Here is a 23,671-nt window from a genome sequence, read left to right as displayed (position 1 = left end):
CATTTGATGAAATTGATTAAGTTGTAAGATGTATGTGGTTTAAGTTGTATGTAGTAAGTTGATTTAATTTGATAAGTTGTATACGCATGTCGAGTTGAAATAAATGTATTGGCTGAGATACATAAAAACTATAGGAGATTTGAGTTTTAAAAATTATAAAATATTTTATTATGTTAATATAAGTTATGGTAGTATGAAAGTCCAAGTTGATAACACTTTAGTAAGTAAGTTGGTTTCGAAATGAGTAGTTGTATTTAAGTTATCTCCTCTAGGTTTTATGTGAACATAATATGGGGGTCAGGTTAAGTCATACTGATTATATATAAAGTAACCAAATGTTGATCTGTATGGGAGCAAAGTCAAATCATGTGTATAAAGTGACTAACTAATTAAAATATGAAGTCAAAGGGTAAAATCATTAAGTGATTGTTGGAAATATGCATAGTATTTGGAGGATAATTGATGAATTAATTCCATACAAGGGTTAGATATGCATGCTAAGATCGTGGTAGACTCACACCCAAATTATTCTATCTTAACAATAATATTAGACTTTCTTAGTTTAAGTGGTGAAATTCGAGAAATCAATTTAAGTTGTTTATCAAACACTTTGAGAGACCTAACATTGTATCTACCTTATTTGGTTTTGATAGGCCAGTCGTAGTGATTTAATAGGGTCAAACCACTTAGATTATTCACCTCTGTTGTAGAAATATCTCCATGATTAATATGTGTAACAACACATTAATTGTTTAAAATTGTTCATGATGATAATTGTAACGCCCGATTCTAACGCCGAATTTATATAATAATAATTATATATTTCTTATATAATATTTTCGCAAATATATTGTTAACAATATTTTTTTTATGGATAAAGATAAAGAAACAGAATATTTTGTGAATTTAATACATAACATATCGTTCTAAAGTATTTATAATAATGTATTATTATACACAATATTTCTTTCTTTCACTTCTATTACAAACTTTACATTGATAATAGAAATAAATTTACAATAACAATTATAATAGATTCATCAAATAGCCTCCACATTCCAATTTCTTCCAAGGAAGACCACAGCTATATCAACTGCAAAATGATATGGAATCCAAAGTAGATCCATCTATTTTGTAATATATTTAATTTATAAAAACAAAGAAAAGAGAGGAGTAAGAACAATATCCAATAAATACAATAATACAAAAGAATAAACAGAATTATTTATAATCAATATTAAACATATATATATGTATATATATATAAATATAAATATATATACAACTCATATATTAGATTTTCATGATACAATAAAATTTGAATTATACTTGTAGTGACTAGTCAGGATAAATGAGCATCATCAAAATATCAACCAATAAAAGTATATTTCATCTTAACCAACAATAGGATATTTCACCTTCATTCTTTACTCATTTAAATCCCCAAGGTCAAACCTCCAGCTACAAATAATTCAAACTTTATCTTCTATGGCCATAGAACAATATTTATCTTCATAAATACGTGAATAAATAATAACAATATGAGTCAAAGAGACTTTAACAAAACTATATCATAGTTAATTATAAATATATTTACAACAAATATATTTACGTAAAAAGAATATATTAATAGTACCAATAATATAAATAAAAATGACAATCATTATAAAATAATGAAACAATAAAAAATATGAACACCTTAATAATTCTTATAGACAAAAATAATCAAAGGTTACGCAAATAAATGAGGTTAGGGACACTTCACTAGATAAATACACATAAAAAATAACATAAATAAATACACATAATAGTATATAAAATTTTAAAGAGATAAGGTTCTCCTCCCCCTTACCTGAATAAGCAGGAACTAAAACTTGAGCAGAACCTCCTCCTCTAGATTTCCTCTTTCTTTCCCTCTCTTTCTTTCTCTCTCTCTCTCTCTCTCTCTCTCTTTCTCTCTAAAATTTTCACCTTCTCCCTCAGTTATAATTTTTTCTTCACCCCCTGCCTCCTATTTAAAGGCATTCTGGCATACCCGGAACGGCCCGTACTGATTTTGGAACGGCCCGTTCCGGAGCCTTCAAACGTGGGCAAATTTCTCAATTGGAACGGCCCGTTCTGAAATCAGAACGGCCCGTTTCCAAAAAGCAGAACGGCCCGTTCTAAAATTAGAACGGCCCGTTCTGGAGTTCACTTTTACACAGGTTGACCATAAGGAGAACGACCCGTTTTCAACTTAGGATTTTAGGCCATTTTGTTTATCTGGAACGGCCCGTTCCACTTTTTGGAACGCCCGTTCCGCTTTTAGGAACAGGTCGTTCCGCTTTTTGGAACGCCCGTTCCGCTTTCTGGGAACAGCCCGTTCCGCTTTTCGGAACAGGCCGTTCTGGGCCTAAAAAAATCAGAATTAATTTTTTTTATAAATAATTTAAATTATTACAAACCTTTAAAATATTCTATAAAGCCCCTTTTAATTAACTAAAATAATAATCTTCATAAATATAAAAATAAATAATAATTAGTAGCCTATTAGTAGAAAATTCGGGGTGTTACAATTCTCCCCTCCTTTTAGAAATTTCGTCCCCGAAATTTTTGTAATGGTAGACTCCTTGCTTCTTATTTTCTAATCTTTATAACCTCACTCACTATCTTTCCGATATACAGCTCTATCATTTCACCAAAGGATTTGTAATGTTCATAAGTGTACAAGGTGAGCAAATTCGGTAAGCCTATCCATAAGATCAAATTTCTTAAGAATATCATACATAACTACAACTAAGTCCATAAATACAGAATCTTATTTCCAAATTAGGACGTCTAAAGATGGTAAAAATATTAAAAAAACTCTAGTATTCCACCTTAAACTTTTGGCATACTATATACTAGTATCCAAATTCCTCTACTTCTCTTTTCTCCTTAGGCCATGCTTCCGCTGCACAACTCTGATACATTTTAGTATCTTCTAAATGAATACTAAAAGTACTTTTATGTCCTTCTTCTAAGATCATCTTCCTTAATTCGAGATTACTAAGCACATAGATTCTATCTTTGAATCTCAAAACATCATCAACTTTCAAGCGTAAAGGGCTATTTATACCTCTACCAATCTTTTCCACTTAGCTCACTAAAAAAGGATTTAACTCCTTAGTCCTCTAATCACATCTATTAATCTATTAGTCCTTTCAACATACTCAATTCAATGTTCCTAAGGGTGAGCTTACACATCACACTTAAGTTTCTAATCTCCTCAATCAAATTCAACCCTTACATTATCAAAATGATAGATGAATGATCATCCTACTTAAGGCATTTGTCACCATATTACTTTAATTTTTATGACTCTCTCCAAGGATCAAGTACTTAAGCATAAGTTTACTAGGTATGTTTAATCAATCTCTAAGTCTTACCACTTTATCTATACCCAAGGCAACCTCATATTTCCTACCTTGTCTTATGGTCTCATGTCTTGTCATCAAAATGAATCAATTAATGATATCTTTCTAATTTCCTTCAATAGTCCATTCTTTACTCGAGTCATACCTAGTCTCATACTACTATGAATAATTTCACAAGTCGAACTTAAATTTCTAATTTGAGCCAAAAGATACATCTCTTTAACCATAAAGAAAGATAAATATAGATGTTTTCTACTCAAAACATCAACCACTATTTTAGATTTACCCAGATAACAACTAAGATTAAAATCCTAATCCTTACAATTTTCAACTATCTCTTCTGTCTCATATTCAACTCCTTCGGATTAAACAGATATTTAAGATCCTTATGATTACTAAATACCTCAAACTTAGAATTATATCAGTAATGTTTCCAAAATCTCAAGCGTAACTATCACAACCTCTAATTCAAGGTCATGGGAATAATCCACCCAAACCTGTCTTCAAAGCATCACTGTATACCACATAAGACTTACTAGAGTCCAGTAATGTTAACACTAATCAAATTTTTTTCTTAAGAGTTTGAAAAATACTCTCACACTATTCCAAAAAGGCAACTATCTATTTCTGGTCAATCCAGTCAAAGGTAATGTTATCTTAGAAAATTTTCTCAATAAATCTCCTATAATAATAAATGAATTCAAGAAAACTCATCTCCACACTAATTGACTTTGGTATCTCCCACTTAAGCATCCCTTCTACCACAGATAGATCTACATTATATCTTCACTAGAAATTACACAACCTAGAAAATTCACTTCATACAATAGAAATTCGTACTTAAATAACTTGGTGTAAAGCTGTCTTGAATATATTTTCATCCTCAATTCCGATATGCTGATATCACATCCTAAGGTCAATCTCACTAAACACACAAATATTCATTAATGGATCCCTAAGGTCATCTATCCACATATCAACATACATGCATATCAGTTAGAATGCCTACTTTAAACCTTCATATATACCATCCTTAAGCATGTATGAATCAAATACCGTTTATTACGTATAACCTGTACATGAATAGCCTTTACCACATAACATCATACAACCTTAAAGAAACTTTTGATCCACAAGACAACACCTCAGAACATCAGAATAAAATCGATTTCCTAATAACTCACAAATATCATGATAACATATATATCCCTTTAACAACTATCAAAGAAAATGATACATAGAAAATTATACAGGCTATCACCAAATGATCTCAAACCTATTACGAAAAGAAAGCTATCAAGATAAGCTATCACTCTTATGAAGACTTAAAATTCTAAAATGATCATATACTTAGCTAAAAATTCCAAAAAAAGTAATAGATATAATCAGCGCTAACAGCTAGACCTTTATTCAACAAAATAATTATATCGGAAGTTCTAGATCTCCATTGAACCTGATTTTGGTGCCCTTAAAAAAATAACATTCCAAGACTACAACTCTTATGAAGATCATAAAATCCAATTCTGACAATATAATACTTGTACTAGCACAGTAAAATTGCAGCTAAAACATTCTCTGCACTAACCACTAAAAGAGCGCACCAAATTTTCAGGCCACAAAAATACCTTAAAATATTTCAGAACCATTATTTAAGCTTCTTCCTACAATTCTAAACCAAAACAACTCACATATTTAACACAAATGATTTAAAAGTTGAAATAGAATCCTCATGTAACTTAATAATAATTAACATGTAAGCATCAAAACTCAAAAATCATATTAAAACAAATTTAAAAGTAATAAAGAAAATTATAAATTCATTCCAGTAAAGGTGGCAGAGCCTCCTAGTTAGGAATAATTTATAACTTCTAAATCATGTAAAATAAAATAACAGAGATGTACACTTGAGCCTTTTATCAAAACATTCAAAACCTTCTTGGATTCATTCGTTAAAACTATAAACTCTACCAAATGAGCACGGTAAACTCATAACTCACGGCCGATTGGATCGACCTGCTCTGATACCACTTAATGTAACGCCCGATTCTAACGCCCAATTTATATAATAATAATTATATATTTCTTATATAATATTTTCGCAAATATATTGTTAACAATATTTTTTTTATGGATAAAGATAAAGAAACAGAATATTTTGTGAATTTAATACATAACATATCGTTCTAAAGTATTTATAATAATGTATTATTATACACAATATTTCTTTCTTTCACTTCTATTACAAACTTTACATTGATAATAGAAATAAATTTACAATAACAATTATAATAGATTCATCAAATAGCCTCCACATTCCAATTTCTTCCAAGGAAGACCACAGCTATATCAACTGCAAAATGATCTGGAATCCAAAGTAGATCCATCTATTTTGTAATATATTTAATTTATAAAAACAAAGAAAAGAGAGGAGTAAGAACAATATATTTACGTAAAAACTATATCATAGTTAATTATAAATATATTTACAACAAATATATTTACGTAAAAAGAATATATTAATAGTACCAATAATATAAATAAAAATGACAATCATTATAAAATAATGAAACAATAAAAAATATGAACACCTTAATAATTCTTATAGACAAAAATAATCAAAGGTTACGCAAATAAATGAGGTTAGGGACACCTCACTAGATAAATACACATAAAAAATAACATAAATAAATACACATAATAGTATATAAAATTTTAAAGAGATAAGGTTCTCCTCCCCCTTACCTGAATAAGCAGGAACTAAAACTTGAGCAGAACCTTCTCCTCTAGATTTCCTCTTTCTTTCCCTCTCTTTCTTTCTCTCTCTCTCTTTCTCTCTCTCTCTCTCTCTAAAATTTTCACCTTCTCCCTCAGTTATAATTTTTTCTTCACCCCCTGCCTCCTATTTATAGGCATTCTAGCGTACCCGGAACGGCCCGTACTGATTTCGGAACGGCCCGTTCCGGAGCCTTCAAACGTGGGCAAATTTCTCAATTGGAACGACCCGTTCTGAAATCAGAACGGGCCGTTTCCAAAAAGCAGAACGGCCCGTTCTAAAATTAGAACGGCCCGTTCTGGAGTTCACTTTTACACAGGTTGACCATAAGGAGAACGGCCCGTTTTCAACTTAGGATTTTAGGCCATTTTGTTTATCTGGAACGGCCCGTTCCACTTTTTGGAACGCCCGTTCCGCTTTCTGGGAACAGCCCGTTCCGCTTTTCGGAACAGGCCGTTCTGGGCCTAAAAAATCAGAATTAATTTTTTTTATAAATAATTTAAATTATTACAAACCTTTAAAATATTCTATAAAGCCCCTTTTAATTAAATAAAATAATAATCTTCATAAATATAAAAATAAATAATAATTAGTAGCCTATTAGTAGAAAATTCAGGGTGTTACAATAATGTTGTTTGTGTTGTAAGCTAATGAGTAGTTTTTATGTTGCTGATGACAAGTTGAAATGTTGCTAAGTTGTGTTGTACTATAAGTTGTATGTGATGATTAAAAGATGTAATCATTGTTGGTATGTTGTTGTTGTGCTAAGGATTAGCATGATGTTGCTTAAGTGGATATGTTGTATGCATTGTACATTTATGTTGTTATTATTATATTGATTTTTTCACAAGTTTGCCCTTTCTTTTTCGTATAATTGGTTTGCAATGATTATACTTGATATAGGAGCAAGACATAATTAGTTTGGTGGCTTGAATGTTAGTGGATGGTCACAGTAAAGGTGACCTATTTTATATATACTACCTTGATGCAGTATTTGTTGTATGAGACATTGACTAACAATATGATTGTTTTGTTTACAATTTTATATATTACATGTATATTATATAAATGTACATGGTATGAATGCAACCCCTTAAAGGGTTTTATGTTTTCAATCGCATTGGCAATAACTATTTTAATTTTCTACACGTTATACATATAATTGTATGTATATTAAACTGATTATTGAGTATTTTATATTTTAGCTATTATAATATATTAAGTGTAGTGATCTATCATATCATTATATAAATATATAAATGACTAAAATTACATATTTAAAAATAGAGAGAACAAAGTTGTGAATTTCATATTATAGAGAAACTAAAATTTAATTTAGTAATATAAATAAGAATGTTAGCTACACACTCTCCTCCTAACATATTCATTCTCATTGGTAATTTTTTTTAAATACTTAAAAAATCATTAAATATAATATGAGGCGTATAAGTTTTTTTATTTTTTAATAAATTTAACAAATTAAAAAAATAGTGTATAAAAACTGTTGTTAGTTATTTTTCTAATATAAAATATAGACCTGCATGTTGCTCGAATATTTTTACACATTATTTAATTTCATGTCGCGTAAAGGATTTTTAAAAGCTGTGCTTAAACATTAATAGAAAAATGATTGAATCGGGGTTTCGAAAATCATTTCAAAGATTAAAATATTAGTTTAAAATATAAAATATAAAATTAAATAATTATTTTATAATAAATTCGAACTCTATCTTTCGAAGGATGTAACATTGTTGAATTTAATAATGTATAGCAAAATTTCGTGTTGGTAATGATTTGTATAACATTTTTGGGAAGAATTTGGGCCTTGAAAGTGCATTTTATTTATTTATGTTGGTGGCTTGGTGCGATGTGGCGTCATGCAAATTAACGATTGGAAAGAAGACACGTAAACGAATGCAGCACATCACGTCACTGCAAATTTCATGGGACTGTGTTTTCTTGTCTTTTGAGTTTCCAAGTACGGCCTCAACCCTCCATGTCATCCACTTATGTTTCGTCTAAAGTAAAAACTAAAAAGTGATTGAAAGAAAGATGTAAATAAAAAAAAGAAAATTAGTTTTTTATGATTTATTTGGTTATGTTAAAAAACATTACAAATGCAAAACAATACAAATTAATATTCTAAATAAAAAAATATATAATAAAGTCATGTTTAGCTAAATAAACTATTTATTAATACTTATAAAAAATATATAAAAGAAAATTTAAGTTAGTTTCTCACAAACTAAAATTAAGTTGTAAAATCTCTGAACTTTTTCAGAAATTTTTTATATATAAGTTAATCTCTCCTTTTTTTTCTTCTTTTTTTTCTTCTAATTTATTCCTTTATAAGTTTTTTTTCCTAAAATGTTTATCTAAACAGTCTTTAAAAAAATAGTAACTTTGCTTTTAAATCTTTATAAGTCTATGTCTCTCGTTTTCTTTTCAATATGAGAAAAAAGAATAAATAAGTAAGTTCACTTTTTTTTCTTCCCTTCCTTATATTTTCCCAAGCAAAGAAATTTTTTTTTTTCTAATCTCTTTTCTTCCTTTTCTCTTTTTCACCTAAACCAAACTAGGAATTCATATATTTTTAAAATTTTGATTAAAATATGCTTATAGTTTAATTTTTTCATATTATTTAATTACATATATATATATATATATATATATATATATATATATATGATAAGTTTGTTTATTTTTATGATAATCATTTCAAAAATGATATTCGAGACAATTTTTTAAGTACACTAAAATATGTGAACTTTTTTATTTTTATTCTATATCAAAATTTGTATGATTTCCTTACCTATACAAACTTTGGAGTATACTTAGCTAGTATAGTAACTTGTGTATTATACGGTTAACAATTTCAATATAAATAGATAAATCTTTAAAATAAAAATATAATAACAGTTAGAAGAAGAACACATAATTCTATTTACAGTAAGACCATTATAACATAAATTTGTAATTTAGTGTATTTAGTGGCATGATTATTTTTATGCGAGAGGGATAAACTTAGACCCTAAATTCATACATGTAATAGTCAAAAAAATCTGTCGTGTGTTTTAATCTATAATTTATGTGTTTCAATCTTAATAATTCATAATAAAATTAATTATAATATTATTTTTCTCGCTTTTAACTAGAAAAAAAAAAGTCATTTCACTATACATCCCCTGCATAAGAATTTTTTGTGCCAATCAAATATAAGTGGCTAATATATATATAAATATAATAATTATTGAATATTGTGCCCAACTTTTTAAAAGTTTCTAACTGGAGAGGGATGATACCTAAAAGGAAAACATGATCATCCTATTCAAAATATGTTGACCTGAAGTGTGATGCTAATTATCTATTACATTTTATATTCAAGAATAAAAATAAAATTATGTTTTTAAGTGATTTTCCATCACTATTGCTGAATTGTGAGCTATCTGACACGGGACGCACTTAGCTTGGTAGTTGGAATCGTGATTGCCGAAAGATGATAGTGGAATCAAACTTCATCTCTACAGTTCATATTGTTGCCCAAGGGGGCTTCTTTTCACATCCAGTTACCCTTCCCTCTGGTAAAAAAAAGTAAAAAGTAAAATAGATATGTTACTATATTAAAAGGGAAGCCAAGCCTAGTGACAAGTGATAAAATAGATATATTAATATGAGAAAACTTCTATCAATTAATTTAATCAAAAATTATTTTTAATTTTTAGAATTTTTATTTTTTTTTCATTTCTTAAAAATATTTATAGAAAAATTTATTCAAGAATACATTAATTTAACTAAATTCATCCTGAATATCACTAAAAAAATTAATTTAGCGACTAATTTTTTTATCACTAATAACGACATAATTAGTTCCAGTTTTTATTTAACGATTGAATATTTTCAGTAACAAATTTTCGGTCGCTAATTTTGTCGCTATTTAGTTTATAAATTATATATCCTTTAATGATTGAATAACAACCAAATTGTATGTAAATTTACAACCAATTCGGTAGCTAAATTAGTGACGAAAAATTTCAGTAGCTAAAAACAATACAAAAATATTATTTATAATAATGGTAGCAACTCAATAAAAATCGGTTGCTAAATGTAATTTTTTTTTAAATTTAAGAATATAATTTTTTTAAAAATAAAGTAAATATAAAAATATATAATATTATTTTTGTAATGATAAAAAATTAATGATAAGAAATAAAAATCATGACCCTTCCAATAAAATTATTTTATTTTTTAAATAATATATATTATATAATTTAAAATAGATAATATATCATAATGCTATAAAAGAAATTTAAATAATAATTTTTTTAATTAAATCTTTTAAAAAATGTGGACTAATTTAAATAATAATTTATCTATCAAATTTATTTATTTTTCTCTTGAAAAATTTATTTCTCTTTTATCATACTTAATATTTTATTTTATTAAATAATATGAAAATACACAATTTATTGTGTTTTCCAATTTTGTTAAGGTAAAAAAACTTTTTCAATTTGTAAATCTTATTTTATTTTAATTATTATTTTAAAGTTAGGCTTAAACATCTAGTTCAGTTGATATAAACGTGTTAGTTCCATCAACTTAAAAATAATTAGTTTATATAAAGATTAATAAGAACTTAACAAACAAATCTAAAATCGATCAAAAAATTAGATGTTTTTTTTTTAAATAATTATTGTGTTAACTTAACAATAACTATCATAAAATTTTAAAATGTATTTTTCATTTAATTATTCATAAAAAATACTTTTAAATTAAGCATTCACCAAAAAAGATACTTTTAATTAAAAAATATATTTTTTAATTTTATTAATTCATTGTCATCCTCTCACTTGATTAAAAAGTGATAAAATATAATTAATCTTCAATTAGTTTAATAAAAAAATTATAAAATAAATTATATATATAAATATACACATCAATAACAAGTGAGTTATATTACTGATGGAATATTTCTGGCAAATTTATATTTGTCAAAAATGTAAGAATTGTTAACAAAAATTGGCAATCATATATATATTAAAAAAGATCATTAATAAAACTTTGTGTATATATATATATATATATATATATATATATATATATATATATATATATATATATATATATATATATATATATATATATATAGAGAGAGAGAGAGAGAGAGAGAGAAGAAGGAATCAAATGACTCACAAAGTAACTTTTAGTAAAGTAGTTGAGGATGACTTAAATGAATTAATTTGTAGTATCTATACTAACAACATGCATCTATTTTTTGGTAGCTTATCTCATAAGAACTCCACAATTAAGTGTGTTTGACTTGGAATAATATAGGAATGAGTGACATTTTGAAAAGTTTTCCAGAAATTGTGTAACTAAAGACAAAACATGCTGAAAAGTGAAGTATTGTAAAATAAAATCCTTGAGAGACTAAATATGAGTGGTTTGTAGCGATCGAATTTGTGACGTTTATAAAATTTAGTAAAATAAAAAATAAATAATTAGCAATCGATTTAACGACGTATTATTTAGTCACTAATTTGGTCCTCATACATATCAGCGACCAAAATCATTGCAACCATTTTATGATCGAAACCAAAATTTTTTTTGTCACTATATAGCTTTGCGACTAGGGTTTTTGTGACCATTTAAATTCGATCGTTAAGATAAATAACGACCGATTTTAACAATTTAACAACCAATTTTAGTAGTCACTAAATGCCATATGTTTTGTAGTGTATCAAAACATGAACTAGATTAAATTTGATTCATTTTTGTATTAAGTTGAAAATTCAAAACATATGAATTGAGTTAGCATACTAGTCCAATAAAAAAATTACGAACCATCTTTTTAAGTTTTTATTTTCAAAATTTATGATAAAAAATAATTTTAAAAAATTATAAAACTAATAATAATTCAAATGATTAATTATCACTACTTAATAGTTAAGTTCATCAATAATATTAAAATAAGTTAATAATAAACTACAATTCCATAAATAAACATATGGAATTCATTTTAATTTTCGTAGTTGATAAATCAACTATTGTGTTTCTTTTGTATGTTTAGCCTCTTTTTTTCCCCCTCTCTCTATAAAAAGTTAAGTTTATTGAAAAGTACAATATATCACCAATCACCACCCCACTAAAAAGTGAATTTCCATCTGAATTAATATTCTTACTAATTAATTAAATCACTTAAGATTCTGTGACTGTGTAGTGGCAATCGTAATCTCTAGTACTTTCCAAGCTTTTGAAGGCAAAATGAAAAACGTGGAGTCTTTATCCATGCAAGCCAATTATCATGTGGCATGTGGCAGTGTTGGATTTTGCTCCTTGATCGGTGTCCATCGTTAAGATAACAAAGCAACAGTGCCCTATATATGGTGCTTGCAATTGCATCCATAAATGGTTCAATTATCCATTAATTGTTGCGTATAAGTGTGGCCACACTTTTTAAAAACGTGCCCCCATTAATCATGCAATAAATTATAATTGGCCAATGGATTGCAATTATGTTAGCCAATTCACGTCCGAACCACAAGAGTCAATTCTGCATATAATGTGTGTGCGTGTAAGTGTATGTACGTATGTATAATTTTGTATTATAGTAATTGAATAATATCCTTCAAAGTTCAAACTCACTTGTCACAAATCACAAATTTTTATGAATTGATTGCTCATAGAGTCATAGTTCATGTGGTCCTACCAGACACAAATTTAATTACATTATTATTATTAGAAACATTTTACATGCAAAAGAAAATATATACAAAATAGTAGCTAATTCATTTTGTTTTAGTTTGTCAAAAAAAGTGGTAGCCCCTTCTTGTCTACATAGCATAAGATAATTATCATGTCAAGTTGTAATTAGTTATTTGTTATGTTAATAGGATACCAAGCCTTGTTAGTCTAATGTATTTATTATCTTAAGAGGAGAATTGAGTTAGAAAACAATAAAATTGGATAAGATTTCTCTCCCTTATATATATACATATATATATATATATATATATATATATATATATATATATATATATATATATATATATATTTCATCACAACATTATACAATACTAACATGTAATATTTTTATCACTTAAACATAAGTTTATATCTTATTATAATAGTTCAATCAAAGAAATGACAAATAATATGATGATGTTATCTTATTTGTTATAATTTGGTATGTGAAACAAACATTCGACAAAATTAAAGTTTATTTTGTTTTTATCTTGCTTTTATATCATATCTTATAATATTATATCTGATCACTAAATGAGTCGATAAGAAATTACATTTAATTTTTATAATTTTATATGAATTTAAAGAAAAAAATGTTAACCTTTTCCCAATAACGCGTGAGGCAAAAATACATACATAAAAGAGAAATTATTTTGTACAATAAAAATTTCCATTTTTCTAATTCATGAAAGAAATTAAAAATAAAAATAAAAATATTACAAAATACGTAAGATGATAATAATATATAATATAATATTATTAAAATAAAAAGTAAAAGCTTAAAAATAGATTACATTTGAATTTTTTTACCAAATTATTATTAAATATTGATATATACTTCCTCTATTCTCTTTATTAATTGTAAGCAAAAAAAAAAATGATTTTACACATATTAAGAAAAATGGTTATCTGCATTAAATTATATTATTTTTATAATATTATCACTAAATTTTTCTTATTATAAATGTTAAAAAAAAAGTAGTGTAACTTAAAGGCCATGCATTAATTGAGAAATATTTTAAGAAAAATATTATTAAATAAGATAAAAATAGTTAAAATATGTTTATACTTAATAACAAAAAAATATGTGTGTTTTCTTCTTCTTTATAATAGAGAATAAAGGGAATAATATGTTCATATATAAGTATATATTAAATATTGATTTATAATATTACATATTTATGTAACTGTTATAAAGTAAAATTTTAAAATCCCACAAAAGAAAGTAAATAAAATATGGACTGATGGATCAGCTTACATGACCCACAACACAACCTATAATATATCAAACTAGCAAATTATGAATTCACAATTTAGTATGCATTTTGATTCATGTTTATTTCTTCATTTAAAATCAAGTAAAATATTATTTAATGTGATTTTTAAGTAAATATTTACTTGTTTGATCTAGTTCAAAATTGACTTCAAGTTAAAACAAGTATCTAAAAGTATATTGACTTGAATCAAATGATAATGGGTTAAATTGTATTAAAGAATTTATAATAACTTACATACATAATACATTGTTGAACCAATTAAATCATAGATTTCAGTATGATCAGTATATAAGGCATGCATTAATAATAATATTTTTAATGAAATTGAAGAAGTATAAGGGTAAAAATAAGATGGACAAAACAATGTGCTTAAAGTTAAACTATGCATGCTATTATCAATTGCGTAACTAACCCCCACTTATATGAAAATTGAAAAGGAAAATGATTTATTTACACATATTAACAATTTTACCCCTCTCATTTCCATTTGTTTTTCACCTAAAAGATTAATTGATTACAAATTAAAATTTATCGAAGAATTAATCACTTACGCGACTGCTTCAGCATAGTAACTCTTGTTTGAAATATGTGTAGGTTTGAACAAGACCCTTATAATTGTTTCAGTAAATTATACTTCATTTACTTATTTGTTTTTGAGCACACAATTAAGAGAACATTATATAAAAAGTATTCTAAAATCCTAAATGATTTGTCTAAAGTATATAAAATAGTTTCAACATCAAACGCAAACTAATTATTTGTCATGTCAGATTTTTTCTTTTTCCATCTTATTCAGTGAGATGAACAGATATAGATCGATACATTACAGGTAGCCATCAGAGGTGGTAAAAAAGATATTCTAAATAAGCTAAATCCGTATTGTCTGCATTGAAATACGAGGCCAAGAATGTATGATTGTATTTGCATATATCATCATTTCATCAATGATTGGAAGGAACAGAGCCACCACGTGGCTCTGAACACTTAAATTGCTTCTGCATCTCTTACACTGCCATCTTAGTCATCGGGTACGTGTATAAATCAATAAACGTGATGTCGAATGAAATTATATAAAATTATACACATGGAGACTGTGGTTAATGATAGCCCATTTAGTATGTTAAATTGGGTGACAAGAAAACTTAACACAATTAATAAATAAATAGACAAGATTATAATCAACAACCATACTGGAAAACATTGATTTTGCTACCTCAATCAATATAAGGATGCATTTCTTTAAACTTAATAAAAAAAATGGTGACACAATTTTGTTTTAGATTTTTATTATTAGAAAAAGTTATTAATTTTGACTTAAAAAAAGTATTTAAAAGACTTATATATATATATATATATATAAATACATTTATTTTAAGAATAAGCTTATCTAAACTTATTTTAGTCAATAACTCATATTTTAGATTAAATCTTATTGATTTAATTATTAAATTAAATTTTTTTAATTAATGTATGGATCAAGTATGTAATTTTTTTAAAAAAATTAAAAATTATTTAATACTTAGTTCAATTATTTTAAATTAATGTATAAAATATTTTTATAATTATCTGTTAATTTAAATTAATAAAATAAAATATTAAATAATTTTTAAATATTTTAAAAATTTACAGATTTAATTTATATATTAAAATTTTTTAATTTAACGATTAAATCATTAAAGTATGATGTAATTTATATATTAAAATTTTTTAATTCAACGATTAGATCATTAAAATATGATGTAAAATATAAATTATTAAAGTTTATATAAACAAAATACATATTTTTAGAGAAAATAATTCATATAATAATGATGTAATTTTTGTATTTTAATTTATATTATCAATCAAATAAAAATTATTATATATGATAATTTTATTAACTTTTACGATGATCAACTTTAAAATTTAAAAGTTATTTTACGTAATTTATAATTAATTGATAACATAAAAAATATTTATATATATTGGCGCATATTTTTAACATTAATTTTAAAAAAATTTACTTCCTAGTTTTATGTACATAAAAGAAAATTGATGTACATGTTACCATATTATGAAGTGACAAAATGACAAATCTATTAATTTCAAAATCTAATTCTCAACCACTTCATTACATGATACAAGGAGTTAATGTCTCTGAGTCTCTTTGAAAAATATGGCATGTATATTGAAGAAGCATTAATCATGATTGAGTTCTGATATCATTCCCCTACCCTTTCAGTCAGAATACCACTTGGCCAGTTCCAATTTGACGTGGCAGCAATCCAGCAACAAACAGAAATTATAATTAGCTTGATAAGACTACAATGTTAGATAAACAACTTTTGTAGTACACCCAAAGTTTCATGTATCGGTTGTCTTGTTTGCTTTTCTAAAAGTTGCTAATGTAACATTTTACTTTTTAAAATTAATTAAAAACCAATACTTAATTATGATGTAGGTTTTCTTCCTTGTGCCATTATGTTTCTAGAGTCTAGTTAAGCTTTTGTACTGAACATGCAGATCATTTTATTGCATTGATATTAATTAGGTTAGGATGGGAATCATGGGATTATTTAAAAATAGAAGAATACACCTGGCTACTTCTAAGCTACTTGCTCATCATAAAACGTTTGGTAATTTGGTTATTTAAGTATTACTCTGCCAATTCTAGTTTTTCTTAGTGCCCTAGAGTATTCTTCGCTAAAAATCAAGAGTTAAGAAAGTGAAATCTATTTAAGAAAATATCATCTTTTATCTAATTTTTTTTTCATAAACACGAATCATATAATTAAGAATTTAAATTATTTGCCACCATACATGTTATTAGTGTAATTATAGTTAATTTACGTTGTTTAATTGCTCAATTACTGAAGTCTGGTCTCACTTAGACACTTACCATTCTAAAAATAGAAATTGAAAATATCTACATTCATTTCTGTCTAAAATTGTAAAAATTGAAAATAACAAATTCATCGTAAAAATCAGCCAGACAACCGAATCTGTCTCTTTCCTTGTTTCCTCTCCTTTTCTAGTTCCATATCTTTCAAGTCGTGACTCGTGATATGCTCAAATGACACGTAAGCCCCATATAATTAAGTAATTAACTAAATAATATCTACAAATATTATTTAATAAATTAAATGAAAATAGAAAAACCCAGTAAATATTGTAACTGCACACGAGTGACCAACACATAGATGCCTCTTTTTTTATTTTTTTATTTTTTATCAATACCTCGTTTTTGGGCTTATGACCCTTCGATCCCTTCAAAAAAAAAAAAACAACGTCAATCCAATTCCGAACACACTGACTGTTTAACTTTGTTTTCGTCGATTTTATTAGAACTCTCTTCATCCAAAAAATGATTCGTTCCGTTATTATTTTGATAGTGAAACCAAATAGCATTTGAAACATTGAGAACCATTTCTTACTATTTATTTCTTATACTACTTAATTGGTACACACTTGCCAATGATTTAACATTTCTGAAATCAATTTTGCACTGTTGATAGGAACTCGTGTGTATGCAATTGGAGGGAAAAAACAAGTAGTGTGGAATAATTTCCCATTATGAATTCAGTGAGAAAAAATATATTAACAAATACACGTGCTTAACGATGTTCTCCTCCCAGAATTAGAAAAGAAAAAATTTAAAGAGAACTTGAATTAGAATTTTTTTAAAAGATGATCAATAATTTAATAATAAGAAAACTGTAAAACAATTATACGGAGCCTCATATGTGCGTTCTGCATACTCATCAACTAGATATACGCGCATATATCTGAGTTTAGCTAGTGAAATACTATATGGTTAATTTGGTTAAATATACGTGTGGAATTAAATGTACTTTTTAAGGCTAATAACTAAATGCGTGTAATATATTACTTCTGCATGCAAATCTGGTGAGTGGTGGTAACCAACATTTATATGGGTGGTGTTTATTTTTTGATCTCTGAATTATCAAATATCAATCTAATCTTCCTACAATGGCATTTTTGTTCGGTTAGATTTTTATCATAGGTTCGGTTGCTCCTTGACCTTAACGTGTAGGTCCACCGTTGTGTACAAATGAACTAATGTATTTTACATAGAGCTCAAAGAAAATAGTTTTTTCTCTAGCAACAAAATTTTCTCACAGGAGAATCAAATTCTTGATAACATAGTTAAAGAAATCGACCCAGGTGATGAATTTTTTTTAAATAATGATAAAATAGAAAAGTTAATTTTCCTTTTTTTTTTTTTGAGTAATCTATAACAATATATAAAGAGAATATTCTTTTTTAGTGTCCATATTTTTAAAAATAATTATATCTTTATATTGTATTTTATTTTATTTTTATTCTTAAGGATAAAATACGAATAATATATATATATATATATATATATATATATATATAATTATCTTATTTAAAAATAATAATTACTTACTTTTTTTTTAGAAACACTAATTTATTTTATTTTTTTTACGAAAATATGAAGAGCCTTTTTTATACTAATAATGTAATAATGAAGATGAAATCTAGATTCTTTACAACGCATTAATGAAGGTTCTCTTTTGTAGCCGCAAGCATGAAATTGTGGAGAAGATTCTAACATGCATAGGTGGTCCCAATATCAAAGGCGAAACTCAATGCCACATGTTTGATATCAAGGAACGTGGCTTCTAATTTTTGTTTAACTTTTTTAAAATGTTCATATGATAAACTACTACGGGTTTTGCAACTATAATATTTACCAACAGAATAGATCGCGAAATTAATTAACTCAGATGGGTTCAATAATTAAACCGAAAGTTATGAAACTAATTTTCTACCTTGATTGTGTCTCACTTCTAGCATGAGCTAGATCACATTTGTTCTTCCATTAATTTGACATGAAACTCCTAGTCTCAAGCAAATAGATAGACTACAAAATACTTACTTGATGCATTAATTTAACTCATTAATTATAACAAATTAAAATACATAATTTTAAATTTTTATTTATATTCTATCTGTCAACTACCAGTACCAACCTATTTTATTATGTCAACAGCGAGTTAAGAAGTATCCTACTCTAACCTCCAAGATGTTGCATGAACCATGGCTACTTAGCTCATTCTGATATTGTTAATTCAGAGAAAAGTCAAAGCACAGTGTATGATTGCAATAGCAGCAGTATTATATCTTTGGCATCGAGACAAGTTCACGTGATTGATGTCTCCTTGAATGCTAATAATATGCATGCTGAACGTAAGCCAATATACTATATAGTATATATAATCGTTATCAGAGAAGGAAAATACTTTAGATCTAGTAATTAAACACTTCATTGTAATAACTAGCTCAGAGAAAATTACAATGTACTTATAGATATTTTGTTAATGAAATTCTAGGAAAAGGTAGAGGCCTCAGCATACACTGCTAGATATTGGTTTAGAAGTTACATAATGGTCTTGCATTCTGAATTTCTAGTAAAATGTCCTTCAGAACTAACAACTCTTAGAGCAAGGGGTTTTTCTTGGTCTGAAAATTTATCGAGTTATTGAGACATCATTTCCTTGGAACCATGATCTTCATCTTATCTACGTTGAGCTTGAACGTCTCTCTCTTTGTGATGAAAGAATGGCATCGATGGCTTCCTTTACTTGAGAAATATCAGGAGGTTTTCCACCTTGGACAGGCCAAAATTCATCAGTTGCCAACACCTGCACCATTAACAATAAGAGAGCAATGATATCGCATGCCAAGGAAAATAATTTGCACCTTAGAAAACTATATATCAGAAGAAGAAAACTAGTATTTGAAGCCTCACCTTCACTTGCAATTGAAGAAACTTTACATAGCTAATTGCTTTCTCCAGCATAGTAACCAAATCAACCTGCAAAATTCATTATCGGTGTTAAATCATCATTCTAACAAGTCAAAACTCAAAAGCCTTGCCTCGAGGAGTTTTTTTTTTTCTTGATTTGATTAAATATAATATGATATTTTTCCCACAAATGAAGTGCAAGAAAAAGAAAAAAAAAGAAAAAAAAGAAACCCACCTTGGAGCCATTAGGCACAAGTTCTTGTAGTATCTTCAACCGCTCACTTATCCTCTCTCTTCGGTTCTGTGAGACAAACATTCTATCAACATTGAATCTCTTATTTTAAGTTTGCTTACTTTGCAAACAAAACTTTGAACATATCTAACATAAATTGGCTTCGGATTGAAGCAAACCTTTGCAGCCACACTTTGAGGATCCTTTGATGGGCTTGTCTTATGCTTTGGCTTTATACTCTCAGTTGTGCATTGCTTCTTGGCAGCTTTCATGTTCACTCCCTGCAAACACAAAGTCAAAGTGCACCTCAATTTCCATTCTAGTTTTAGAAAGCTTTCTAAGGATTAGTTCTGAACATTGGTATTTTGGTATATGTAAATATGTAATATAACTAAGGAGTACCATAGAAGGGCGTTTTTGCAAAACTGATTCTTGTGCTCCTAACTTGTGGAGGCTACTATCATTAGGGATAGTTGGTGCTGAGTAGAGCCACCCAGATGAACTTTGGCCACGTTGCTTCTCTTTAGCTTTATCAGCTATGGAGCTATAGCCACTAGCAGTTTGAAAGCAATTCAAATCTTGTACCATGCGCATGTCTCTAGGGCTTCTCGGACTAGTCTGAATCCAGTGGTTATGAGTATGACCTTGATGCAAATTATTCTCCCAAACACAGTACTCTTTCAGACTACTATCTTTCAAGTACTGAAAGCTAAGCAAAGATTCACCAGCTTGCATCATATTGCTATACCCTTTGAAATGAATCAGCGATTCTTTATCTTCAAGCTGATAGTTTTTTCCCTTATAAGCATTCCCTTTGCCACTGACACATATAGGAGGAGAATGTGTTACACTCACAGCTGAATCATTGCTGAGACCATTAACAGTTTGTGAGCCATCTTCCTCTTCTAGCACAGATTTGTGGTACTTACTGAAAATAGTCTTTTGAACCTTGCTGCTCATGCTTGAATCATGTGGAATTTTTCGGTCTTTGGCCAGTGCCATTAGAGAGCTAAAGGAAAAATAATTGCAAAAGCAATTAAGTTATTTTTTTGTTTAGGCTGGTCAACAATGATTATGACAACTAGTAAGGGAGGCCTATTTATAGATGTCAAATATTCAACTCAAATGTTATTTTATGTATTAATGTATTAATGGAGATGGGTATAGTGTGTGACAGGAGTATTAACTATGGGGAAACAAGAAATCATAATCTAATAGTATAATAATAAGGGCAGGTTTATGAATTCCCATTATGTCAGATTAATTCATCTTCGTATTGGGATTGTTAGCTGGCAGGAGTTAATGCATTGGAGATAAGATAAAAACATTGCAAAGCAGCATAAGGGTCGCCGGTTCCTTCGCATGATCCACGTCTCTATTTGATGAAGAAGCTGTAGCTACTTTAGGTAGCTTCTTGCATGTTTCCCTTAAATCACTTCAGCACGTGGACTTGAATTTTATTTTATTCTAAATGTTAACATTCTGTGCTGTTGTCTGGAAGTAGTTATTGAATAGGCTAACAACACTGATTGTCATGAAGATTTACATTTTGGTCCATTTATATACTCCCTATAACTCTGAATTCTATTTAAGTAATTAAGATTGCAAATAAAGAGGGACATGAAATTTTTTTATCTTAGCATAGGGGTCTTGTATACAATTGAGTTTGAACAAATAAACTTCTTGAATTTCTACCTTGCTTTAAGGGTCTTAATTTCGTTCACTCTTACTAATAACTTGTTGATAAATACCGTTAAGTGAGTAAACACAAACCTCAAGACATATTTTTAAATACAATTACTCACATAATGATAGATAGGGATTACTCAGATTCTAATTATAGAAAGAAAGAAGAAGAAAAAAAAGTGTCAACAGTGCCATGTACAAAGTACATCTATGGAAGAATAAAGAAAGAAATTGAAATTCAGCTCGGAAGATTTTGAGGATGTACACATGTGACAACTAAGTATACTGGGAGCCAGATAAAATAATTTGAAAATTGAGTCTGTGTTTGATATCGTGTCCAACCAGTTAATACGCATGTATCTAATATTGTAAAAATCGGAAACTTTAAATGTTAACTTTTGCGTTAAATGTGACTTCGACGTGATTGTGATTTTGGTTCTATGCTGATGTAAAACCAAAGACGCATTAACTAAACAGAACAGCATAAAATATGCTAACTAGCTAGTTAAAGAGTTATATGATGTAATTAAACTCTAACCATCAGAGCAAGTGATTCATATTAAGCCGTGCATTTTTAAAAAGTTTAAACTTCAAATGAATCTAGTTACCATCATAGGAAATACATGCATTACCCTGAAAAATTATTACATGCATGTTTATGAAACGTTAAGTGAGATTGCATTCATTTCTTTTTTCTTTCAAATATCATTTGAATATAACTTCTCGGTCTTGATTAATGATAGGGACCAGTGTTTACAAATATTTAAAACAAAAATGGGCGGAATCAAAACAATTCAGTGGACAGGGAATCCCATTACTCATAAATGCTAAAAAGTCAAAATATGTAATGAAATGACAATGATTTTACACTCTAAGCAATCATGCAATTGTTTCCGACACAAACCTAATATACCAAGTTAAAAACAGTAAATCTGTGATTAATTTTTCCAGTTAATTAATTAATGATTACTTAGAGTAGTAAACAGACTACTACCTTTTTAATAATGATGAAATCTACGGTGATCAAGTGTGTTATTATGCACTGATGTACAAGATATTTTATCTTTTTTATTTTATTTTATTTCTTTTATCCTCTTCCTTATGTGTTTTCATATGTCTCGGCGTTTCTTGTCGTGTAACTGCAATATTATTGCTTTCATTCTCATTACGGCATGGTATGTTCATGTTGATGGTGTAATTTTGGCTCAAAATTTTTGTAATGGATAATTTTTAAAATAATTTTGAAAATGGATAAATTGTATTTGTTATATACGAAACTTAATGCAAAAATTGTGTTTTAAGGAATGATTTTTCTATTTATAATTTTAAAATTTTTAAAATTTAAAAATTAAAGTTGCTTGAATAACATGACTTTTATAAATACTTGTCTTCTAAAATCTGACTTTGTTTATTTTTATTTATTTAATTTTATTTTTATAAAAAAAAAATTGGATTTAATAACATAACTTTAAAAAAAATAAATGGGAGTCGTGACTGAAAACCCGACTCCCCCTTCCTACTTTTTTAAAACTTTTTTATAATGCATAACACTTTTAAAAATTGATTTTTTTTTAAATGTTTGCTTCACTAAAATAATAAAATTTTAAACAATTGATGATGATATAATGACATTTTATAGTTTAGGGTTTAGAATTTTATCAGGGTTTTATCAGAATAGGAAATCCTTTTTCTGTTCACAATTGAAATTCATCTTCTGAATTTCATGCACCTCTTTCTTCTAATTCCTTATTCCTCCAACTCAATCAGTACCTGGGTTTTGAATTACTCGCGCTC

At 27.4% G+C, this 23,671-nt stretch overlaps 1 protein-coding gene across 1 annotated transcript; it reads right to left on the bottom strand.

Moving 5' to 3' along the window:
* Nucleotides 1-18,616: 18,616 nt before the first annotated feature.
* On the bottom strand, nt 18,617-22,531 carry LOC109789610 (putative transcription factor bHLH086). The gene is made up of 5 exons (XM_020348641.3): nt 20,594-22,531; nt 20,371-20,472; nt 20,195-20,260; nt 19,963-20,028; nt 18,617-19,855 (listed from the first exon to the last, which is right to left on the bottom strand). Exons 1-5 carry the CDS (start codon nt 21,191-21,193, stop codon nt 19,733-19,735), a joined length of 957 nt encoding a protein of 318 aa, XP_020204230.1. The 5' UTR covers nt 21,194-22,531; the 3' UTR covers nt 18,617-19,732.
* Nucleotides 22,532-23,671: the final 1,140 nt, after the last annotated feature.

The sequence above is a fragment of the Cajanus cajan genome, chromosome 3 (genome assembly GCF_000230855.2).
Source record: "Cajanus cajan strain Asha chromosome 3, NIPB_CcT2T_4, whole genome shotgun sequence".
NCBI classification, from domain to species: domain Eukaryota; kingdom Viridiplantae; phylum Streptophyta; class Magnoliopsida; order Fabales; family Fabaceae; genus Cajanus; species Cajanus cajan.
This window is presented reverse-complemented; position numbering and strand designations above follow the sequence as displayed.

Coding starts and splice junctions, on each gene's coding strand:
- LOC109789610 (XM_020348641.3), bottom strand. CDS start 21,193: ATGGCACTGGCCAAAGACCGAAAAATTCCACATGATTCAAGCATGAGC. Junction 20,473..20,593: donor TGCAAAAACGCCCTTCTATG/GTACTCCTTAGT, acceptor TTGTGTTTGCAG/GGAGTGAACATGAAAGCTGC. Junction 20,029..20,194: donor TTGTGCCTAATGGCTCCAAG/GTGGGTTTCTTT, acceptor TGAATTTTGCAG/GTTGATTTGGTTACTATGCT.